General features: G+C 34.6%; 1 protein-coding gene across 1 annotated transcript in view; it reads left to right on the top strand.

The window, feature by feature from the left end:
* LOC149805969 (adhesion G protein-coupled receptor L2-like) overlaps positions 1-18,042 on the top strand; it is a 66,699-nt gene extending 48,657 nt beyond the window's left edge. The window contains exons 20-27 of the mRNA XM_089950763.1: positions 978-1,146; positions 1,880-1,946; positions 5,682-5,742; positions 6,056-6,141; positions 8,740-8,866; positions 10,112-10,153; positions 13,903-14,019; positions 17,287-18,042. Of these exons, the coding sequence (XP_089806889.1) occupies positions 978-1,146; positions 1,880-1,946; positions 5,682-5,742; positions 6,056-6,141; positions 8,740-8,866; positions 10,112-10,153; positions 13,903-14,019; positions 17,287-17,448 (831 nt within the window). The 3' untranslated portion in view covers positions 17,449-18,042. The remainder of the gene's footprint in view (positions 1-977; positions 1,147-1,879; positions 1,947-5,681; positions 5,743-6,055; positions 6,142-8,739; positions 8,867-10,111; positions 10,154-13,902; positions 14,020-17,286) is intronic.
* Positions 18,043-20,672: the final 2,630 nt, after the last annotated feature.

Below are 20,672 nucleotides of genomic sequence, written 5' to 3'. Positions count from 1 at the left end.
TTGAGGATTTACAGGCATAAAATCATTGCAGTGGTCTTAAGCAGTATGGATAAAAATAGCCAGACCTGTTTGATTCCATTTACCCCATCCCCTCATGCTCAGGGAATGTCCCCCATATTCTTTCCTCGTTCATAAAGCATACTATTGACATATAATTTCCCAAACAATGTATGTTAAATCAGGTGACTCAAACAGAAAGGATTCAAAACTATATGTGCTGTGATTTTTGGTAATTTCCACATAACTATTTGGCCATGTGGTTGCACCTGTATATAAGTATTACCATTTGTTTCTCTTAATTTTGTTTGCATCATGTTGTCCAAACTGTCTTCGATCTAATCTGTTCAAATTGCTTCAAGACAATGTCCTACCGAATCTGCTCCAAGACAAAATGTCCTTTGCATTACAACAGACCTAACTTCAGTCAACCAATCTAACTGGTCATCAAAATATGTAGTTTATATAATTTTCTGAAATTTTTCACCTCTGTTGAGCCTTGATTTAACCAACATGTGTATTTGCAGAAGCTTTGCCAATATCTTCCCATTGGTTGGTAGTTCTTCCAGAGGTCTTTCCAGGATCTTCTTATACTTTAATATAACCTATAAATTGCTGAAAAATGACATTAAACCCCACAAAACCAGATCTTAAATGTGAGTTCCTGGGAAGGGGGTGATGTGGGAGTAAGTGTGTTGATTCCATTACTTAGAAACAAAATATTAGAGTTTTAGTGCATTAATGTGTTATTGATAAATGCAGGGGTATAGGAGTAACTTTACTTTGTGACATCACATGTGAAATTAAACAGTGTTTTATCCCAGATTTTCTTATATGATACCATTATTGAATATAAAATCATATTTATCTTTTCGTTAGTCATAATTTTAATTGTATTTAAGAGTCAACATTGGTTGAAAGTTATATTGCTTATCATTGGACCTAATATTAATTGCTGCTATAAAACACATCTTTTGCAGTTGGTGTGCCACGTATTCGCTGTTATGTTACATTATTTCTTTCTGACAACATTCTCATGGCTGATGAATGAAGCTTTTAACTTGTACATTGTCATCACCTATTCGGCCCATTCCCATGGTGGCCTGAGCGAGTCAGGGTCCTCACTTCGCTACCACATCATTGGATGGGGTACGTTTAATATCATTTGTTTAGCATGTATACAGTGTGTGGGTTTTTTTCATGTAATCCCTTGAAGAAGAGACCAAAGACCAGATTTCTTGTTTATGTGCAAAGTTTCGGATGAGCCATCAATATGAATATCTTGGAAAAAACAATTTAACTTAATAAGCAATGTAACTTACTCCTCAGATGCTCTCCAACCCAAAGAACATTATGAGAAACTCCCTGAACAGCATAACATTATTTAGCATACAGACAACATAACAATAATGCTACTGTCTGTGCAAAAACAAAAAGAACAAAAAAACAAAACAATGTAGATGGAGCCAGGAATGAAACAAACCTCAGGCATCTTTAGTTATTACTCAATTGTGTCAGTTGTGGTTTTGAGAGAATTTTTGTTTCTACAATGCAAATGTAGTTTAAATTCACTGGATTCCAAATACTTTGCCTTAGAAAATGTATGACTTAACACAGTCTGTCTGAATTTATGATTTAAATATAACAGTAAAGGTGATATAGCCCTAGATGACTTAAGCTCTTCAATCAGATATGTAGAGGATAACATTCTGTAGACTGGTCCTTTTATTTACATAATAATTGCTGTGATGTCTCATTCAATATTTGCATATTTCACACAGAGCATTTCTTTTGATGTAAAATGGTGGTCATCTTTATGTCCTTTTTAATGATGTATGAACTAACTGGTAACAAAGATTAAGGTGTTTTGTATGAATTTCAGTTATACCTGGAGTTTTAGTGGGTGCCTTTGTTGGATCACAGAGAGAGAGTTATTACAATCCTGCTATGTGAGTAGTATACAACATCTTGACTACTTTCATCAATCTTGTACTTAATTCAGGTGTGATAATATTTTGTCAGTAAAATTAAGCCCTTGAATCATATCAAACAGCATTTGCATGAGTAAATAAGCATACAACAATTCAGAGGGTATCAATACAATGTTAGATGTTGTTATTCTTGTTGTAGGGTTTAATGCCATTTTTCAACACACGATAGGCTATACATGGCAGCCAGTATTAATGGTGGAGGAAGAACCCAGGAAAACATGGAAAGAACCACCAACCCACGAGAAGCTACTGGCAAGTTTTCTCACATATCCGCATTGGCTGAATCCGAGACTCGAACCCACACAGACAGAGGTGAGATGGCAGTGATCCATAATGGAGAGCACTTTAGACCACTCGGCCACTCATGGCCCCCAATGTTAGATGTAATAAATACATGCCTGAGTATATAAGTCTAAGTATATAAGCATAGAGAGACTCAGAGGGCATCTATACAATGTTACATGTAATAAATACATGCCTGAGGATATAAGCATAGAGAGACTCAGGGCATCAATACAATATTAGATGTAATAAATACATGCCTGAGGATATACGCATAGAGAGACTCAGAGGGCATCTATACAATGTTAGATGTAATAAATACATGCCTGAGGATATAAGCATAGAGAGACTCAGAGGGCATCTATACAATGTTAGATGTAATAAATACATGCCTGAGGATATAAGCATAGAGAGACTCAGAGGGCATCTATACAATGTCAGATGTTGTTGTTGTTGTTGTTGTTGTAGGGTTTAATGCCATTTTTCAGCACACGATAGGCTATACATGGTGGCCAGTATTAATGGTGGAGGAAGAACCCGGGAAAACCCGGAAAGAACCACCGACCGACGAGAAGCTACTGGCAAGCTTTCTCACATACCCGCATTGGCTGAATCTGAGACTCGAACCCACACCAACAGAGGTGAGATGGCAGTCATTCGTAATGGAGAGCACTTTAAACCACTCGGCCACTCATGGCCCCCAATGTTAGATGTAATAAATACATGCCTGAGTATATAAGTCTAAGTATATAAGCATAAAGAGACTCAGAGGGCATCTATACAATGTTAGATGTAATAAATACATGCCTGAGGATATAAGCATAGAGAGACTCAGAGGGCATCTATACAATGTTAGCTGTAATAAATACATGCCTGAGTATATAAGCATAGAGAGACTCAGAGGGCATCTATACAATGTTAGCTGTAATAAATACATGCCTGAGTATATAAGCATACAGAGACTCAGAGGGCATCTATTCAAAGTTAGATGTAATAAATACATGCCTGAGTATATAAGTCTAAGTATATAAGCATAGAGAGACTCAGAGGGCATCTATACAATGTTAGCTGTAATAAATACATGCCTGAGTATATAAGCATACAGAGACTCAGAGGGCATCTATTCAAAGTTAGATGTAATAAATACATGCTTGAGTATACAAGTCTGAGTATATAAGAATATAGAGACTCAGAGAGCATCTATAAAATGTTAGATATGATAAAAACATGTTTGGGTATATAATGAAATAGAAATAAACTTAAATATAATTCTAAATAAATACATAAAAATGAAATAAACTTTAACTGTTCTTACTCATTTCATTTCAAAATTTCTTTTAAATTCTCTATCACTACTTCATCATAAATTAAATTGTCATCACAAAGTTACTAAACTTGCTTTTCTGCAACAATATCCATTAGGAACAAGCATTGTTGCTCTCATACAGTGCCACTTTAGACTGAAGAAGCCATGTTATCTGGAATGCCAAACGTCACATATATATGATTCATTACAGGGTTTTTAATGACATGGCATTTACTGATTGATGTTGGGCCATGTATATTAGTTACAGTGTTTTTAATGATATGGCATTTACTGATTGATGTTGGGCCATGTATATTAGTTATAGTGTTTTTAATGACATGGCATTTACTGACTGATGTTGGGCCATGTATATTAGTTACAATGTTTTTAATGACATGACATTTACTGATTGATGTTGGGCCATGTATATTAGTTACAATGTTTTTAATGACATGGCATTTACTGATTGATGTTGGGCCATGTATATTAGTTACAATGTTTTTAATGACATGGCATTTACTGATTGATGTTGGGCCATGTATATTAGTTACAATGTTTTTAATGACATGGCATTTACTGATTGATGTTGGGCCATGTATATTAGTTACAGGGTTTTTAATGACATGGCATTTACTGATTGATGTTGGGCCATGTATATTAGTTGCAGTGTTTTTAATGACATGACATTTACTGATTGATGTTGGGCCATGTATATTAGTTACAGTGTTTTTAATGACATGGCATTTACTGATTGATGTTGGGCCATGTATATTAGTTACAGTGTTTTTAATGACATGACATTTACTGATTGATGTTGGGCCATGTATATTAGTTACAATGTTTTTAATGACATGACATTTACTGATTGATGTTGGGCCATGTATATTAGTTACAATGTTTTTAATGACATGACATTTACTGATTGATGTTGGGCCATGTATATTAGTTACAGGGTTTTTAATGACATGGCATTTACTGATTGATGTTGGGCCATGTATATTAGTTACAATGTTTTTAATGACATGGCATTTACTGATTGATGTTGGGCCATGTATATTAGTTACAGGGTTTTTAATGACATGGCATTTACTGATTGATGTTGGGCCATGTATATTAGTTACAATGTTTTTAATGACATGACATTTACTGATTGATGTTGGGCCATGTATATTAGTTACAGGGTTTTTAATGACATGGCATTTACTGATTGATGTTGGGCCATGTATATTAGTTACAATGTTTTTAATGACATGGCATTTACTGATTGATGTTGGGCCATGTATATTAGTTACAATGTTTTTAATGACATGGCATTTACTGATTGATGTTGGGCCATGTATATTAGTTACAGGGTTTTTAATGACATGGCATTTACTGATTGATGTTGGGCCATGTATATTAGTTACAATGTTTTTAATGACATGGCATTTACTGATTGATGTTGGGCCATGTATATTAGTTACAGGGTTTTTAATGACATGGCATTTAGTGATTGATTTTGGGCCATGTATATTAGATTATATGTGACCTTATTTATGTTCTACATTTACCGTTTATTTTTTACAGTACTCAATGTCAAATCAACAAATTATAATGTGGAATAGAAAATAGTATTTTGTTTTATATAAAATGACTCAAGACTGTCATGCTAATTATGATAATGTAATTGCAATAATATTTAATTTTTGGAGATTACTCAATGCATTTTAACTGCTGGGGTATTTCTGTACACCTTCACAATATAGTGGTGATTAAGAGATTGGCAAGCAATATGAAACATTCTCGTATCCCTATAAGAGATGGTACTATTTAAATTTGTATGTGGTCTCTCACTATTGTCGTATACATAAAGGGGATCATAAGCCATTAAAATATAAAGTACTTTTGCCATTGTCTTCTGCCCCTATAAAAGATAGTAATAATTACATTTTTATAGTGATTTCAGGGTATTCTTGTTGTACTAGATAAGATGTTAATAAAAGATAAATAGTGATCTCTTATGTCCCTACCCTACCACCTGCTTTATTCATTGATCTATTTCATGTCATTCTCTTCTTTTTGTCAGAACTAGTTAATGCTAAGACATGTCTTTGAATTTCCTATAGGTGTTGGGTCTCTTGGGATAATATATGGTTGTACATTGGACCAGCAGCTGGAATTTTGCTGGTGAGTGCCAATACACTTCTGGAAAATTACATAATCAAATATCTTAAAAGCTAAATGCAAATTGAACAGATTTACTTAACTTTCTCAGTACAATGTAGAAAATAAGTTGTTTGTTATTTGTCTTCATTGCAAAAAGTATGAAACATCCAGAGACTGACATGACAGAATGATTGACTTCATTCATTCAATATTACATAAGTCAAGAATTATGTCAATCATCATACTTGTAAAGGTAATGTTTAGTTTGTTAGAATTAACTGTTGATCAATATTTACCTTTATACTTATATCTGATCCATTCTTTTTAACTTCAGGTGACAATAATGGTGCTGATTTTTACAGCCAAAGAACATAATGAAAATTCTTACACTAAATCTGAGAAAACGAACAAGTTCATACTGTAAGTTTGGTCCTTATTGCTTTTCTAAAAGTATAAATTCACTCATTCACATTTTTCCATTTCAAGAAAGCTGTTTAAAATCAAAACTATTTCACATTTATTATATATTTATTGCCCAACACTTTTAGCAGAAACAAAATGTGAATATTCATCAAAAACAGTGTTTACACAGGTATGTCATTGTATTCACAATGGTAATGTCTGTTTGGTTTAGAAATGTTGTGGTACCTCAGTTTGATTAAAATCAAGATCTTCAACATAATGGATTTAATGAAAATCTATCAATGTCACCTTCTGCTGACCTTTTGATTTACCAATCAAATCACTGCTTTCCTATATATGAAGGTAAAACACTTAATTTTAAAACATTGCGTTTTAGCGATAACTCTGCCTAACATGAAATGCAGTGCTTACTATGAATTCTATAGGTCGGCAGAACATAAACCTACAAGGTGCCTGTCAGATCTACTTATCATAAGTAGATCTTGATTTTAGTCAGATTGGTGGTACCACTATAATCAGATTGGTGATATTACTGTACTCAATTGGTGGCACATTTATAGTCAGATTGGTGGCACATCTATAGTCAGATTGGTGGCATGTCTATTGTCAGATTGGTGGCACATCTACTGTCAGATTGTTGGCACTTCTGTAGTCAGATTGGTGGCATGTCTGTTGTCAGATTGGTGGCATGTCTATAGTCAGATTGATGGCACATCTATTGTCAGATTGGTGTTGCTTCTTTAGTCAGATTGGTGGCATGTCTATTGTCAGAGTGGTGGCACTTCTTTAGTCAGAGTAGTGGCACATCTATTGTCAGATTGGTGGCATGTCTAAAGTCAGATTGGTGGCATGTCTGTTGTCTGATTAGTGGCCTGTCTATAGTCAGATTTGTGGCACCTCTATAGTCAGATTAGTGGCACATCTATAGTCAGAGTGGTGGCATGTCTATTGCCAGATTGGTGGCAGGTCTATGGTCAGATTGGTGGCACATCTATTGTCAGATTGGTGTGCCATCTATAGTCATATTGGGGGCACGTCTATTGTCAGATTGGTGGCATGTCTACAGTCAGATTGGTGGCATGTCTATCATCAGATTAGTGGCCTGTCTATAGTAAGATTGCTAGCACATCTATAGTCAGATTAGTGACCCATCTATAGTCAGATTTGTGGCACCTCTATAGTCAGATTAGTGGCACATCTTTTGTCAGATTGGTGGGATGTCTGTAGTCAGATTGGTGGCACAGCTATTGTCAGATTGGTGGCACATCTATAGTCAGATTGGTGGCATGTCTATAGTCAGATTGGTGGCACCTCTATTGTCAGATTGGTGGTACATCTATAGTTAGATTGGTGGCACATCTATAGTCAGATTGGTGGCACATCTATAGTCAGATTGGTAGCACCTCTATTGTCAGATTGGTGGCATGTCTATGGTCAGATTAGTGGCATGTCTATAGTAGATTGGTGGCACCTCTATAGTCAGAGTGGTGGCATGTCTATAGTCAGATTGGTGGCATATCTATAGTCAGATTGGTGGCATCTCTATTGTCAGAGAGTCCCACCAGTAGAATTTGCAGTCCCCTCCCGTAAGCATATTGGGCATACCTGAAGTGGCTAAATATCCAGATGAAAAGAACCAGTAGTTGTCATCAAGTTTAAGTTTCCAAAATCTTTACACCACTGATATATAGCTCTTGTTTGTCTATTAGAGTCAGACAGCATGTTATCATTTCATGGAAAGGCCTTATTCAAATATTAAGCCAGGCATCACACACTTTCTTAACTTGGCTACTGTCCCATTTAAACTGTCAGTTCTAGCAACTTTAGCACTCTTCTGAATCTCATTGCAATCTTTGTTAATTTGTCCTTTTTAACCCAAAATACTTATCCAGATTTGTAAATGGCATTTTGTCTAAGTCTTGACATGTCTTGATTTCAAGGTCATATGCACTACTTATTTGGCTACACAAGGAAATTAGGAAGATAATGAAGGCTAAAGTTGTTCACTTGATGTAATCTTATAATTACCACATGTACATATCTGGGTCTTCCTGCCTCAGAATTCAGTCATTGTAAATATCAGCACATTTTCCCACCACTTGGTAGTAAGTCTAAGTCTTTGAATTTGCCACTTAGATATTGGGTCATGTTCTTTGATGTACTCTTATAATGACAACATGTACATATGGGTGACTTGCAGCCACTGAATTCTGTCATTGTAAATATCAGCATGGCTAAAATGATAATGATCTATTGATCAACACATTTCCCCATTTAACAGGTGGTTGAAGCTGGACAGGAAAGCCTTTGAATTTGCTGCCTAGCTATTGCGTGCATTCAGAGGACTCTTGCCTAAGTGATTTTCTGAGTCCCAGATAAAAAATTGTGTCCAAATACATGTGATTAAGTGTTTCTGAGACCTCTGATCAAACTTGAATTATTAATAATGTTTTTTGTCTGCAAGTCCATCATAAATTAATCATTCTTATATCAATAGTACATTAATGCACTTTTCTTATTAACAAACACAGCACTTTATATAAATTTTGGCAACAAAATTGTTTCAGTTAATAATTTCCATGTATGTTTTAACAGAAATATCATGAAGGCACTGTGGACACAGGTCATCCTCATAACTGTTTTCTGGTCATTTGCCTTTGTGTCACTGAAGATGACAGACCGGATTATCAAGTATTTATTTGGTCTATTTGGATTTTTACAAGTAAGTGGTTCCATTACAAGTACGTGATTAAGTAGGAAATAATTAATATTACTGTCTTTAACCCATGTACAGCACTCATCAAACTTTAATGAACGTGGAGCAAGATGTTTCAGCAGATCATGATCTATTCTGTTCAACGAAAATTATAAATGAAACAAAAAGGGTAGCTTTGATCTGCCGCATTTAAATTGTTATAAATGAAACAAAAAGGGTAGCTTTGATTTGCCGCATTTAAATTGTTATAAATGAAACAAAAAGGGTAGCTTTGATTTGCCGCATTTAAATTGTTATAAATGAAACAAAAAGGGTAGCATTGATCTGCCGCATTTAAATTGTTATAAATGAAACAAAAAGGGTAGCTTTGATCTGCCGCATTTAAATTGTTATAAATGAAACAAAAAGGGTAGCTTTGATCTGCCGCATTTAAATTGTTGTAAATGAAACAAATAGGGTAGCTTTGATATGTCACATTTAAATTGTTGTAAATGAAACAAAAATGGTAGCTTTGATCTGCAGCATTCAAATTGTTGTGTACATGGACAAGTATGTTATTCATAAAATCTATTACTTTTGTTACTATTTCTTAAACTTTAATAGGTGAGTTTTACATGAACCTTAACCAGTGAATTAGGTATGACATTTCATAGGTGAGTTTTAAGTGAACCTTAGTGAGTCAGTCTGTGACATTTAATAGGTGAGTTTTAAGTGACCATTAGTGAGTCAGAGTGTGACATTTAATAGGTGAGTTTTAAGTGAATGCTAGTGAGATTGTGACATTTGATTGGTGAGTTTTAAGTGAACGCTAGTGAGTCAGATTGTGACATTCGATTGGTAAGTTTTAAGTGAACGATAGTGAGTCAGATTGTGACATTTGATTGGCGAGTTTTAAGTGAACGTTAGTGAGTCAGAGTGTGACATTTAATAGGTGAGTTTTAAGTGAACGTTAGTGAGTCAGATTGTGACGTTTATTAGGTAAGTTTTAAGTGAACCTTAGTCAGTGAGTCAAGATTGTGACATTTAATAGGTGAGTTTTAAATGAACTTAGTGAGTCAGAGCATGAGAGAAATTTAGTTTGGTCACAGTATTTTGTTGCTGACATACAACTAATATATATAATTCTTGTTATGAGATTTAAAAAAAAAAAAAGAAATAATCATATTTTTTAAAATTTGTCTAGACCTTTATAAATCATACATCAGCAAACTCACTTTCTATTATGGTTAATAAATCTTAATATTTTTTCAGGGTGTTTTCTTCATCGTATTTTACTTCCTGCTTCACGAAGAGGTACAGTTTCCTAACTTTAATCCATGTGTATGTATGTATGTATGTATGTATGCCTGTGTCTATGTATGTATGTATGTATGTATGTATGTATGTATGTATGTGTGAATGTATGTATGTATGTAAGATGTATGATGTATCTATGTGTGTGTGTGTGTGTGTATGGATGTATGGATGTATGTATGTATGTAAGATGTATGATGTATCTGTGTGTGTGTGTGTGTGTGTGTGTGTGTGTGTGTGTATGTATGTATGTATGTATGTAAGATGTATGATGTATCTGTGTGTGTGTGTGTGTGTGTGTATGGATGTATGTATGTATGTATGTATGTATGTACGTATGTATGTAAGATGTATGATGTATCTATGTGTGTGTGTGTGTGTGTATGTATGTACAGTATGTATGTATGGATGTATGTATGTATGTACGTATGTATGTAAGATGTATGATGTATCTATGTGTGTGTGTGTGTGTGTATGTATGTACAGTATGTATGTATGGATGTATGTATGTATGTATGTATGTCTCGGTCCAGTAAAGCAAGAAATGTAGTATAGTCAGGATGCATAATTTCAGTTAACTGTTCTGAAATATTTCTTTCAATCTGATTACACTGAGATCTTAGACCGTGTACGAGATTTTCAGTTATCAGTTAGGATAAGACGTTTGACATCTCTGAAGTAAACATCCCTGAAGTACATGGTCCGTGTTTTTTTAAATCTCAGTCACCGACTGAATGCGAGCCATTCTTCTTTTCTCTGTAATTTAAGGCATGTTATATCCATTTGTCTTGAGTTTCTCACAAGTAATATAATGAAAGCAAAACCATGGCCGAATATCGATGGCTGGCAGATTGCTGTTTTGAGATGTTACAACTACTAGCCAAGTCTTCTCATGCATGAGCTTCTTTTGGTCCACTAATAAAGGGCTGAAGCTTGCTTCAAGGGCTTGATATCTCCGTGTTCGAGAAATTACTCTTGACTTTTTGCACAGAAACGTCATAGAACGTCGACATCAGACCGATAGTACTTCATCACTTCTTTTTTAAAGAAAAGGATTCGATGAGTAGGGTTGGATCGAGCATAGATAGTTTTTCGCTTTACCACTCACATACCAACGGTGCGATAGTACTGAGCGGGAGCGCAACATATTCATTTGCGTCGGTATTGAAAAAGTGAGGAAAATATCCCTTGACGATTTCAGTCTTTCCTAACGGTTGGGACATTTTATTCGATAGCATAACTAGATAACTAATGAAATCTTTAAAGTATGTATTTGCCACTTTCATGTATATGATCGTGGCTCCATTCATGGTGACTTATGGAAAACTTTGTTCTGAACAAAAAAATGTTTCAAAGGCAAATGTCAGCCATAGCCCCGAGAAATTGTGATAAATGACCATTGCTTACTCTGACAGTTGCTGTAACGAGTGACCTCTTCTCCATCCCAGTGGATATCATTGGGGTCATAAACCAACTGAGCGAAATCAGGAAGTGTATGGGATCCACTAAACAGGAACACACCACGGTGATAAAAGGCACCTTCCCGAATAAATTCGGGGCAAGCACGATACGTAACACAAAAGTTAGGAATGTGAATCTCTATAACTTGTGAACATTCAAAGTCGAAAATATAAAAATCCATGCCTATTTGCCTTTTTGGTTTTGTAGATCCAGTAATTCATCCAATTTGTTGTCATATCTCTGATTGCAATACTGATGATCCACTTTGACATCTTGATGTCAAGTAGAACATAGTTTCTTTTTTGGACAAACTTGCGCATATTTGAAATTGGCACGAACATGCTGTCCATATTTTGAAAACTCTTCCAATACTTTTGAAGCACTTTTCTGTTGGAATTGTTTTGTGTGATGTCACAAATGTTTTTCTGCGGTTGGACTGCAGAAACATTTTGTGTCCCTCGTGAACACAAAGTGTGGACACTAAAAGGCCACGACATATCTCTCCAAAATAAATATGTTGCTCTCGATTGTTAAATCCTTTTTTACATTTGTCACAATAATAATCGTATACCGGAAATCATTTGATACTGTTAATGCAAAAAAGATAATTTGGTGCTGATAGATGTGAATGTATTTTCCGTGTTGAATGTGGGGTCCTTAAAACATGAGATACCGACAAATGACTTTAGAGAAAACATTCTACTAATAATTAGGGGTTAGCACTTCATGCATTTTCTGCATTTCAGGAGGTCCACACCCTGTCTCTTTATAAATTCATGCTAGTTCCAAAAGGTTTTATGCTTCTCTCCATTTTTCTACTCATTTAGTATATCGATTACTCCTCCATAATTACTTTTATTCTGGTTTATCTGTTTTCTCTGCATAGGCACTCGCTACTACGATTGTGAGGACTAAAACAAGTCTGAGCTTGATCATTTTCAATCTTCACATACTTTATACAGTAGTGAGGAGTTGATCAACAGATAAAACGTTTTGCCCTTTCCGATGTCTATGAAGTTGAAAACAGAAAATGTCTTTTCCACTGATCGTGTTAAACGCATTATTCAATTGTTTAACGTTTTGAAATTTGTCTAAGATGTTGGCAGAGGCTAATTCATGTGTACTAAATTCGATCCAGACAGGAGATTTCAAACTGTCATGAGTAATAGAAATTTGCACATGATCTTCAGCTTGACGCTGTTGTTTCATCTAAGGTAGACAACCATGTGTCGATAATACATACAAACGCTTTCTCTGCAGGGACAAGGGCATGAATGCTTTAAATATAACCCTGAAAGTGTACACGCTCTTTCTACATTTTCTGGAAGTCACTTTCTGAGTAGCTTCCATGTGACAATACATAATAATGTGATGTCTGTTAAGACAAAGGACATTGGTCTTCAGAGTGTGCAAACGTCCAAAGATAACGAAGAATAGAGTAAAAAGGAATTTTCAAAAACTAAAGAACCCACTCCATCTAAAACATTGAAAATGAAAGTAAAGGTAGGACAAGGGAGGGCATTTCGGAAGCAGACGAAAGAGCAGAAGAATCTATCTTAGCCAACACATTCAAGGCAAGATATTCCTTAGAAGAAAAAAATGAATTTCTGTGATTTGATTCAAGTTTCATTGCGATACTAGTTCATAGGAATATATCCAACCATAAATGTATCATTATTTGATTTAAGTATTTGTCACACACACACACACACACACACACACACACACACACACATATATATATATATATATATATATATATATATATATATATATATATATATATATATATATATATATATATATATATATATATATATATATTGTTTTTTGATTCCCAACCCATTTTTATGTCTGTATCCGCATGTTTTCAAAATGGCATCTTTAATGTTAATTCTCCATTTGCCCAATTACCGATTTTGTGGCCATACCCCCTGCAGGCGCTGATGTGATATATGTAAAATATTTCATGGTCATTCATCATGTTGTATGGGCACCACGTTATTGACAAGTACCTGACGTCATAACCGTAACTTCATGCAGTCAGTCACTTGGGATAGCAGTTCTACAATTCCAAAAGCCATTTTTTACAAGAAAATTATATAATAAAACAATTATATACATTTATGTGGATGAATGTGGTTTTGAATCTGTAAACCAATCATTTTGACTTTAGCTTGGTGCCATTCAGAATTTGAGGTTTACTAGTTCATACACAGTCTAATTGACCTCAATAAAGATTTATAACTACATATTACTAAATACATGTTTCTCTTCTTCCATGATAGATACGAGGAATAATGAAAGTCATGCAGAAGAAACAGAGCCTCGTCATACAAGGATATAACGATCAAGAAGACAGAACCACTGACTCTAGGTCAGCATCGTGCCACTTACTAGAAAAGGTAACTTGAGAGAAAAACAAACATAATCCTTGCTTGTTCATCACGGATTTAGTTTTCGTTCTTCCAAATCTCTAGGCTTATTTTCTGATATTTATTCCCAGAGAATCATTTCTTATCACTCCATGTACATAAGGTTGTGTACATACTGCTAAGTTTTTTCACAATATATTTCTCATGACATGCTTTTTTCCGTAAATAATGTTTTCATTTCAGACTCATTAATACACAACGAGGTCTTTTTTTTTCTATTTTGACATGTTAATTTAATATAGTATTTATCTTTTATATTTTTATAAATTGTTTATGGTACTTAGCTATACAAAAGCACGTGTTCCAAGGACTTTATCTTTCTACTCTGTTGTACAGTAAAGCATAATCACTATACATGTGTTTCTACTTCACTGCTGTGCAGGAGATCAGTGTAGACCCTTCCTGTTCACTTTGTCTTTTACCCCTAACCCCAATCACTCCGTTTTCTTTCGCTGAAATATGTTTTATTGCCGCAAGTGGTAAATGTTATACAAAGCTAAAAGACTGGACGTTATCCAACTTACTTTTTTATCCTTTATTTAAATGCAATAGGATGTATGTGCACAATCTTCTAATCTACTTGTACACATTAAATGGAAACAAATGGGGTGGGTGGTGTAGTCTGTCGGTTTTATTTATTAGCAATTATTGCCAATTATTTTGACAGTAGATAGTATGCGTATATAGTATTTGTATCTGAGTGAAATTGTACATACCAACAAGTAGTTGTTAGTCAAGATCTTACTGAAGTCAAGTCAAATTAGCAATCACATTTGAAGCGAGAAACGGTTTCTCCCTGTTTCCCATTTGTGAAGTTTCTCCACTAAGCTAAAGGATGAACATCAATAATTCAGTTCCAACTCAGTCAGTCAAAAACACTGCCTAAAACCGTATTACACAAACATCCTATATGTTCCCTTCCACCACCTGCTTTCACAACCACAATGAAAGGTATCTCAAAATAACAGACTGACTCCTTCTTAATCATTTCATGGTATACATATCGGTATATATCATGAATATTTAACACCGAAAGGCACAACTGAACAAACCTCTTAATTAACATAGGAACTACTTGGCTCAATGCCAACCTAAAACTTTTTATCCTCCTCTGACCCCATCTCATGCTAGTAAACACATATACCTTTATACGAAACTAATCCATGCTATCATAGGGCCTCGTGAATACTGTGCATTATGAAATAAATAAATAAGTAATCCCTAAAATCATAGAAAACTAAGAACAGAGGAGTAAATACAGATGACATGCCCAAGATTCATTACAATATGTATACCATTCAGTTTCAAAACATTCCAGTTTATTTTTTCTGTTGGCTTATTCCATTTCACAAATGTAGTATCGTTTTACAAAGTTTCTGAACAAAGATAGACAAGGGGACATTCTTTTATGGCACATAATATATGTGTATATTTTGATATCAGTCTTCTTCTTCGGTTGTCCATCGTGTCTGATGATAAAGGTAGTTGTGCTGACCATGGTGACAACGCATTTGGCTCCTGTTTAGTAGCATAAAATTAATTTCACAGCCCTCTTAGATATCAGTAGCATAAAATTAATTGCGTTGCCCACTTAGATATCAGTACCATAAAGTTAATTACACTACCAACTTAGATATTAGTGGCATAAAGTTAATCACATTGCCCGCTTTGATATCAGTAGCCCTCTTCCAGCATACCAATAACTGAAAGAAAACAGAGTGTACAAGGAGGTATAAATGGACCATAATTACAATTGAATTAAGTGTGTTATCAATAATTTTCTTTATGTTGGAATAATCTATTTCATTTATCAGGATTCTATAAATTTACTAAGCTACAAAATCGGGAATTATCTAAAACCATAAAGATGTTATTCAAGAATGAAACTCAAGGTCATAACTTTATCCAAAGTAGTCACTTTTTCCTTTTTCAACATGACATGAATTTTGAAAATAATTTATCTTTACGTCAAAATACATATTTTCCTCTTCTCAAATTTCGAGCGAATAATTACAGACTCCTAGTTAGTTAGAGCGTTTGAGAAACTATATCACGTCACGACAGAAAATGTCATCTTTCTGAGAGAAAAAACCCAAACATTGTTGATAAATACTTTTATTTGTTCATCTGACTTCATTGTTTCAAAAGAAAGCCATGAATTATGAAATCTTTTTTGTATATTGGTCCAAATGTTTTGAAATTTAAACAACTGCTTTAAACGAAAATAGTTCTATTTTAGTAAAATGATAAAAATTAATCATACATTATAATGAACAAATGTGCATAAATAATATTATTTCATAAATAGCGAGTTCGCATGAGTTCAGAAATATTACGTTTTGCTATACTGGTTCGTGATCTTGTTATCAGCCAGTTAGAAATTGAAAAGAATGTGGAAAGAAAAAGAACGAAAGCTCAACAGTGTTAATGTACAGTATAAAGTAACAATCCAGTTTAAACAATGTCTGTCACATTGATTTTATATCTAGGTTCACCTAAATATGGGAACGATGGCCATAATCAAGGGTTAGGGTCAAGTAAAATTTTTCGTTGCATATTTTCAGAATGTTGTCATCTGTCTTGCTTGTGCGTTGCAGTGGTTTAAAAACCATCTCCTTTTCTTAATCTGACTGGCCATTAGACTTCAGAAAGTACATGTCAGTCTTAATTAGCTGTAAAATAGGATTAATTACCCTACTGTTCAACACACCACTAGATTGATCACTCGGTGATTTTTGCGACCTTGAACTTTTGTCAAGAAACCATCTCCTTATTTGATAGGGTTAGGTGGATAACTTCCACCTACTCGACCAATCAAAAATCATATAAGTTATGCCTACTCAACCAATAAAATTAATATGTAGCATATGCTACCTACTCCTTTCTAATGACCGAGAGTGGTTTAAAACTTGGTCCTAAAAGCGCCTAAAAAGCTGTGTTTTGTGGATAAAACATGGTAATCCACCCACTTCTTTTGAAGTTATTAGTTTGAACACAATCACGCATGTCTACGAATATTGAATGTCCCTATATCATTTGAACATTACAAAACATAATGATTTCTCGATCTGAGTTATAGTTGACAGCAAAATTTCGCTATTTGTAAATTTTGCAACCATTTTCTGCATTTTCAAAAGCAAATTCTGTTACAGTAACGATATTCTTATTTTTTCTTAGCTAACGGTAACAGCAAGTCTCTCACCTTATACAATAATTTGAAAACTACTGTCTTGGCAGGAACCTGTCCAGGTAGTTGCTCTAGAAACAAAAGCAAGACGAAGAAGAGAATTCCGTGGGAAAAAGAAGCTGAGGAGACAAAAATCAGAGGCAGAGACCATCTTGGGAGAGAGGGAGGAAGAGGAGATGACTTCCGATTGTGAGATGATCACTTCTTTGTAATAACACTAAATGTGACATTGCCAATGTATAAAGAGACCAGCGTAGACGATCGTATCATTCACCAATAAATACTCAGCATTCATAAGCTCTATATCCTGGGAGGTACAGTAATTTTAAAAAATAAAGAACGAAGTACACGAAATAAGCTTTATTCAATGAGTAGTTTCGTCCCAAAGAGTGTACAAAATTTGACAAGACTTTAGCAAGATCGCTGGACGAGCCATGACAAATTATTTAGTTATGGTGCTTAGGCAGCCGCTGTAAAATAATATTTTATCGTGGTTTTTCACAATATTTTAGAGTGGCTCCATGTCAACAATTGAAGAGGAATGTTGTCATAATGTTGCTTGATAAATATTTTAAACCTTCTGGGAAGAATATGACAATATAAGACCGTGTTATACTGGAAGGAATGTAGGCTTCATTTAATCAAACACTATAACTGTGATAATTTAATATGAGTAATTTAAAATCTGACAAATTGAATTCTTATATGTATGTACTTTGATGTCTTACATTTTCAGTAGATCAGATAAGTACTGAAATACGTCAAGCCTCAATCCTGTTCTGCTAATAAAAGTTGCGTCTACTTCAGAGTTTTAAGTTTTATCATTGACATGCTCCACCATCTGCTAATTATAATTCCGTGCACGGGAATTATGTGGCTTCGGTCGTTTTCGTAAGCAATGGAATACTATTAACAGTTGAGTGAACCTTGTAACTAGATCATTTCTTCCTTTAAGACATATCACACAGTTGTTTACATGCATCTCGGTGTGACAAATGACGTCATACTTCATCGGTCATGACGTCTGGTACATGTTGCATTGGATACTAGAGGTACTTTTTTAAGGACGCTCAAGATAGGGTAAACAATACCCCAAGAAAACGTAAAGATAACCCGAATATCACAGGACACAACAAAGTGACTTGGCATTCATTTGCAATGTGTGCCGATGATAGACGATTGGTTCTGAATTATTCAGTCAATCTGAGTTTCAATGAATTGGTGAGTTGTTAACAATTGTGAAAGTTAGGAAGCTCACATAAGCTGTGGTTGCATAAGGCTGGGTCATACACATTGTTCATCACAATAATCACTCTGTATTGAGAGAGAGAGATCGAGAGGGAGATCATATAGTATTTCAGTATCACAGTTAGATAGAACACTATCAGTGATATTTCTGAACCAGACTTTCATTCGCTCTTGCCGCGTAAAATTTGGTTTTCCAGCTTTGCATTCTTAACCTTTCTAATGAAACTATTTGTAGCGGGAATAGTGTAATATGAAAACTAAAATAGTCAGTTAACTGATGCAAATAACGTGGAGTGTATCCACATACACCCAGACTTATCCTTTTTACTTTCTTTTTAATCCTTTTTAATACTTCTGCCGCTATTTTAGCAGACTGAAAGAAATAGTTGGTAATATGTTTCTTAATCTTCTAAATTTACATTAATAAAGCACATTTGCTTTTGCTAGACCACGAGTTGCTGCTACCATACCAGTAACTGTAAAACCAATAGCAATTGTAATAGTAACGTTTCTTTAAGTTTACGCTCAATGTTATTAATATTGGTTAGAGATTATTGTCTATAACAGACGATCTATGTTGTGATGTTCCACAGGGGTCTGTTATTGGACCCGTTCCCTTCATTCTATACACTCAGCCGCTCTCAAGTGTCATAGATCATCATCCAGTGTCTCACCAATTGTATGCTGATGACACCCAAATATACAAATCTAGCCACCCAAATGAAGTTGATGCTACCATCCAAGGTGTAGAGAGGTGCATTTCTGATGTGAAATCATGGATGACATGTAACAAGCTGCAGATGAATGATGATAAAACTGAGGCCATTCTGATTACAACAAAATGACCTTCTCATTCACATCCTTTATCTCAAACAGTAAATATCAGCAACACCATCATTAAATTCACACAATCAGTACGAAACCTAGGTGTTACTCTGGACAGTACTCTCATATTGCAGCAACATGTCATGAACATATGCAAGGCTGCATATATTGAGCTGAGACGCATCAGCTCCATTCGCAAATATCTTTCAGTTGATGCCACTAAAACACTTGTGTGTTCATTAGTACTTTCAAGACTGGACTATTGTAACTCAATTCTGTTTGGCTCATCTCGATATCTACTTCAAAAAGTTCAAAACACAGCTGCTTGGATCATACTTAGAGTACCATGATCATAGCACACCTCTCCGCTGCTCTGTACCCTACACTGGCTATCTATTCGATCCAGAATCAAACACAAAATTTGTTCTCTGTGCTACGTTTCACTGACAGACTCTATTCCAACATACCTATCCGACCTCACCCAGGTGTACACACCAGCAAGATACTTACGCTTCTCTTCTGACAATCATATATTCATTATTCCCAATATGAAAACAAAGTCATATGGTCAGCGTTCTTTTGCATACCAGGGCCCAGCAACGTTGGAATGAATTGCCCACTGAACTTAGACACAAAGACACAGTGATCACATTCAAGAGTGGTCTCAAGACTCACTTATCTTGACTGCAAGAACAAACTTAAAGACCTAATGATGTTTCCTACCTTAAATATTCTCAGCATGTTTTTTATGTTTTCTGATTTCATGGTATTTGTGTTTGCAATCATATCATTATATATGTTTTTTATCTTATAGGTGTTGTCTAATGTAGTAAAGCGCTTAGAGCTTTTAAAGATTAGGCGCTATACAAAGTCCTCATTTTTATTATTATTATTATTATTATTATTATTATTATTATTATTATTATTATATCTGTTAAATGTCAAATGTCAAATTAATTGAGCACTTTTGCTTTCAGTATTTTGCAACTTTCTGTAACTTTTTTTAGTTGCATTTTCACTTTACTGATGTCTATTTTTTATTTTTCTATCACATATTTCAACTTCTGTTTTCATTATCATATTTGTGAATTGTCTACATACACTGCATCTACATAGCTAACTATTTGACTTTTTATCATTAACCCTTTCTTTTCCAGTATAACTTCTTTCTAAATCTTTCCTTTAGGTTTTAAGTTTCATTTTTAGAGCCAATATTTCCATACTTTAAATCATGTATATTACATCATACAAGATTTATTCTTTAAAATATATTTATTATAAAGTTTCATTAGCTGTCTGCTGAATATGCTGGTTCTAATTGCCTAAAATGTTCTCATTTTTATTTTCCGCCGTATCTATAGTT

Source organism: Sinohyriopsis cumingii, chromosome 2 (genome assembly GCF_028554795.1).
Source record: "Sinohyriopsis cumingii isolate HCF-2022 chromosome 2, ASM2855479v2, whole genome shotgun sequence".
Taxonomy (NCBI): Eukaryota; Metazoa; Mollusca; class Bivalvia; order Unionida; family Unionidae; genus Sinohyriopsis; species Sinohyriopsis cumingii.
This window is presented reverse-complemented; position numbering and strand designations above follow the sequence as displayed.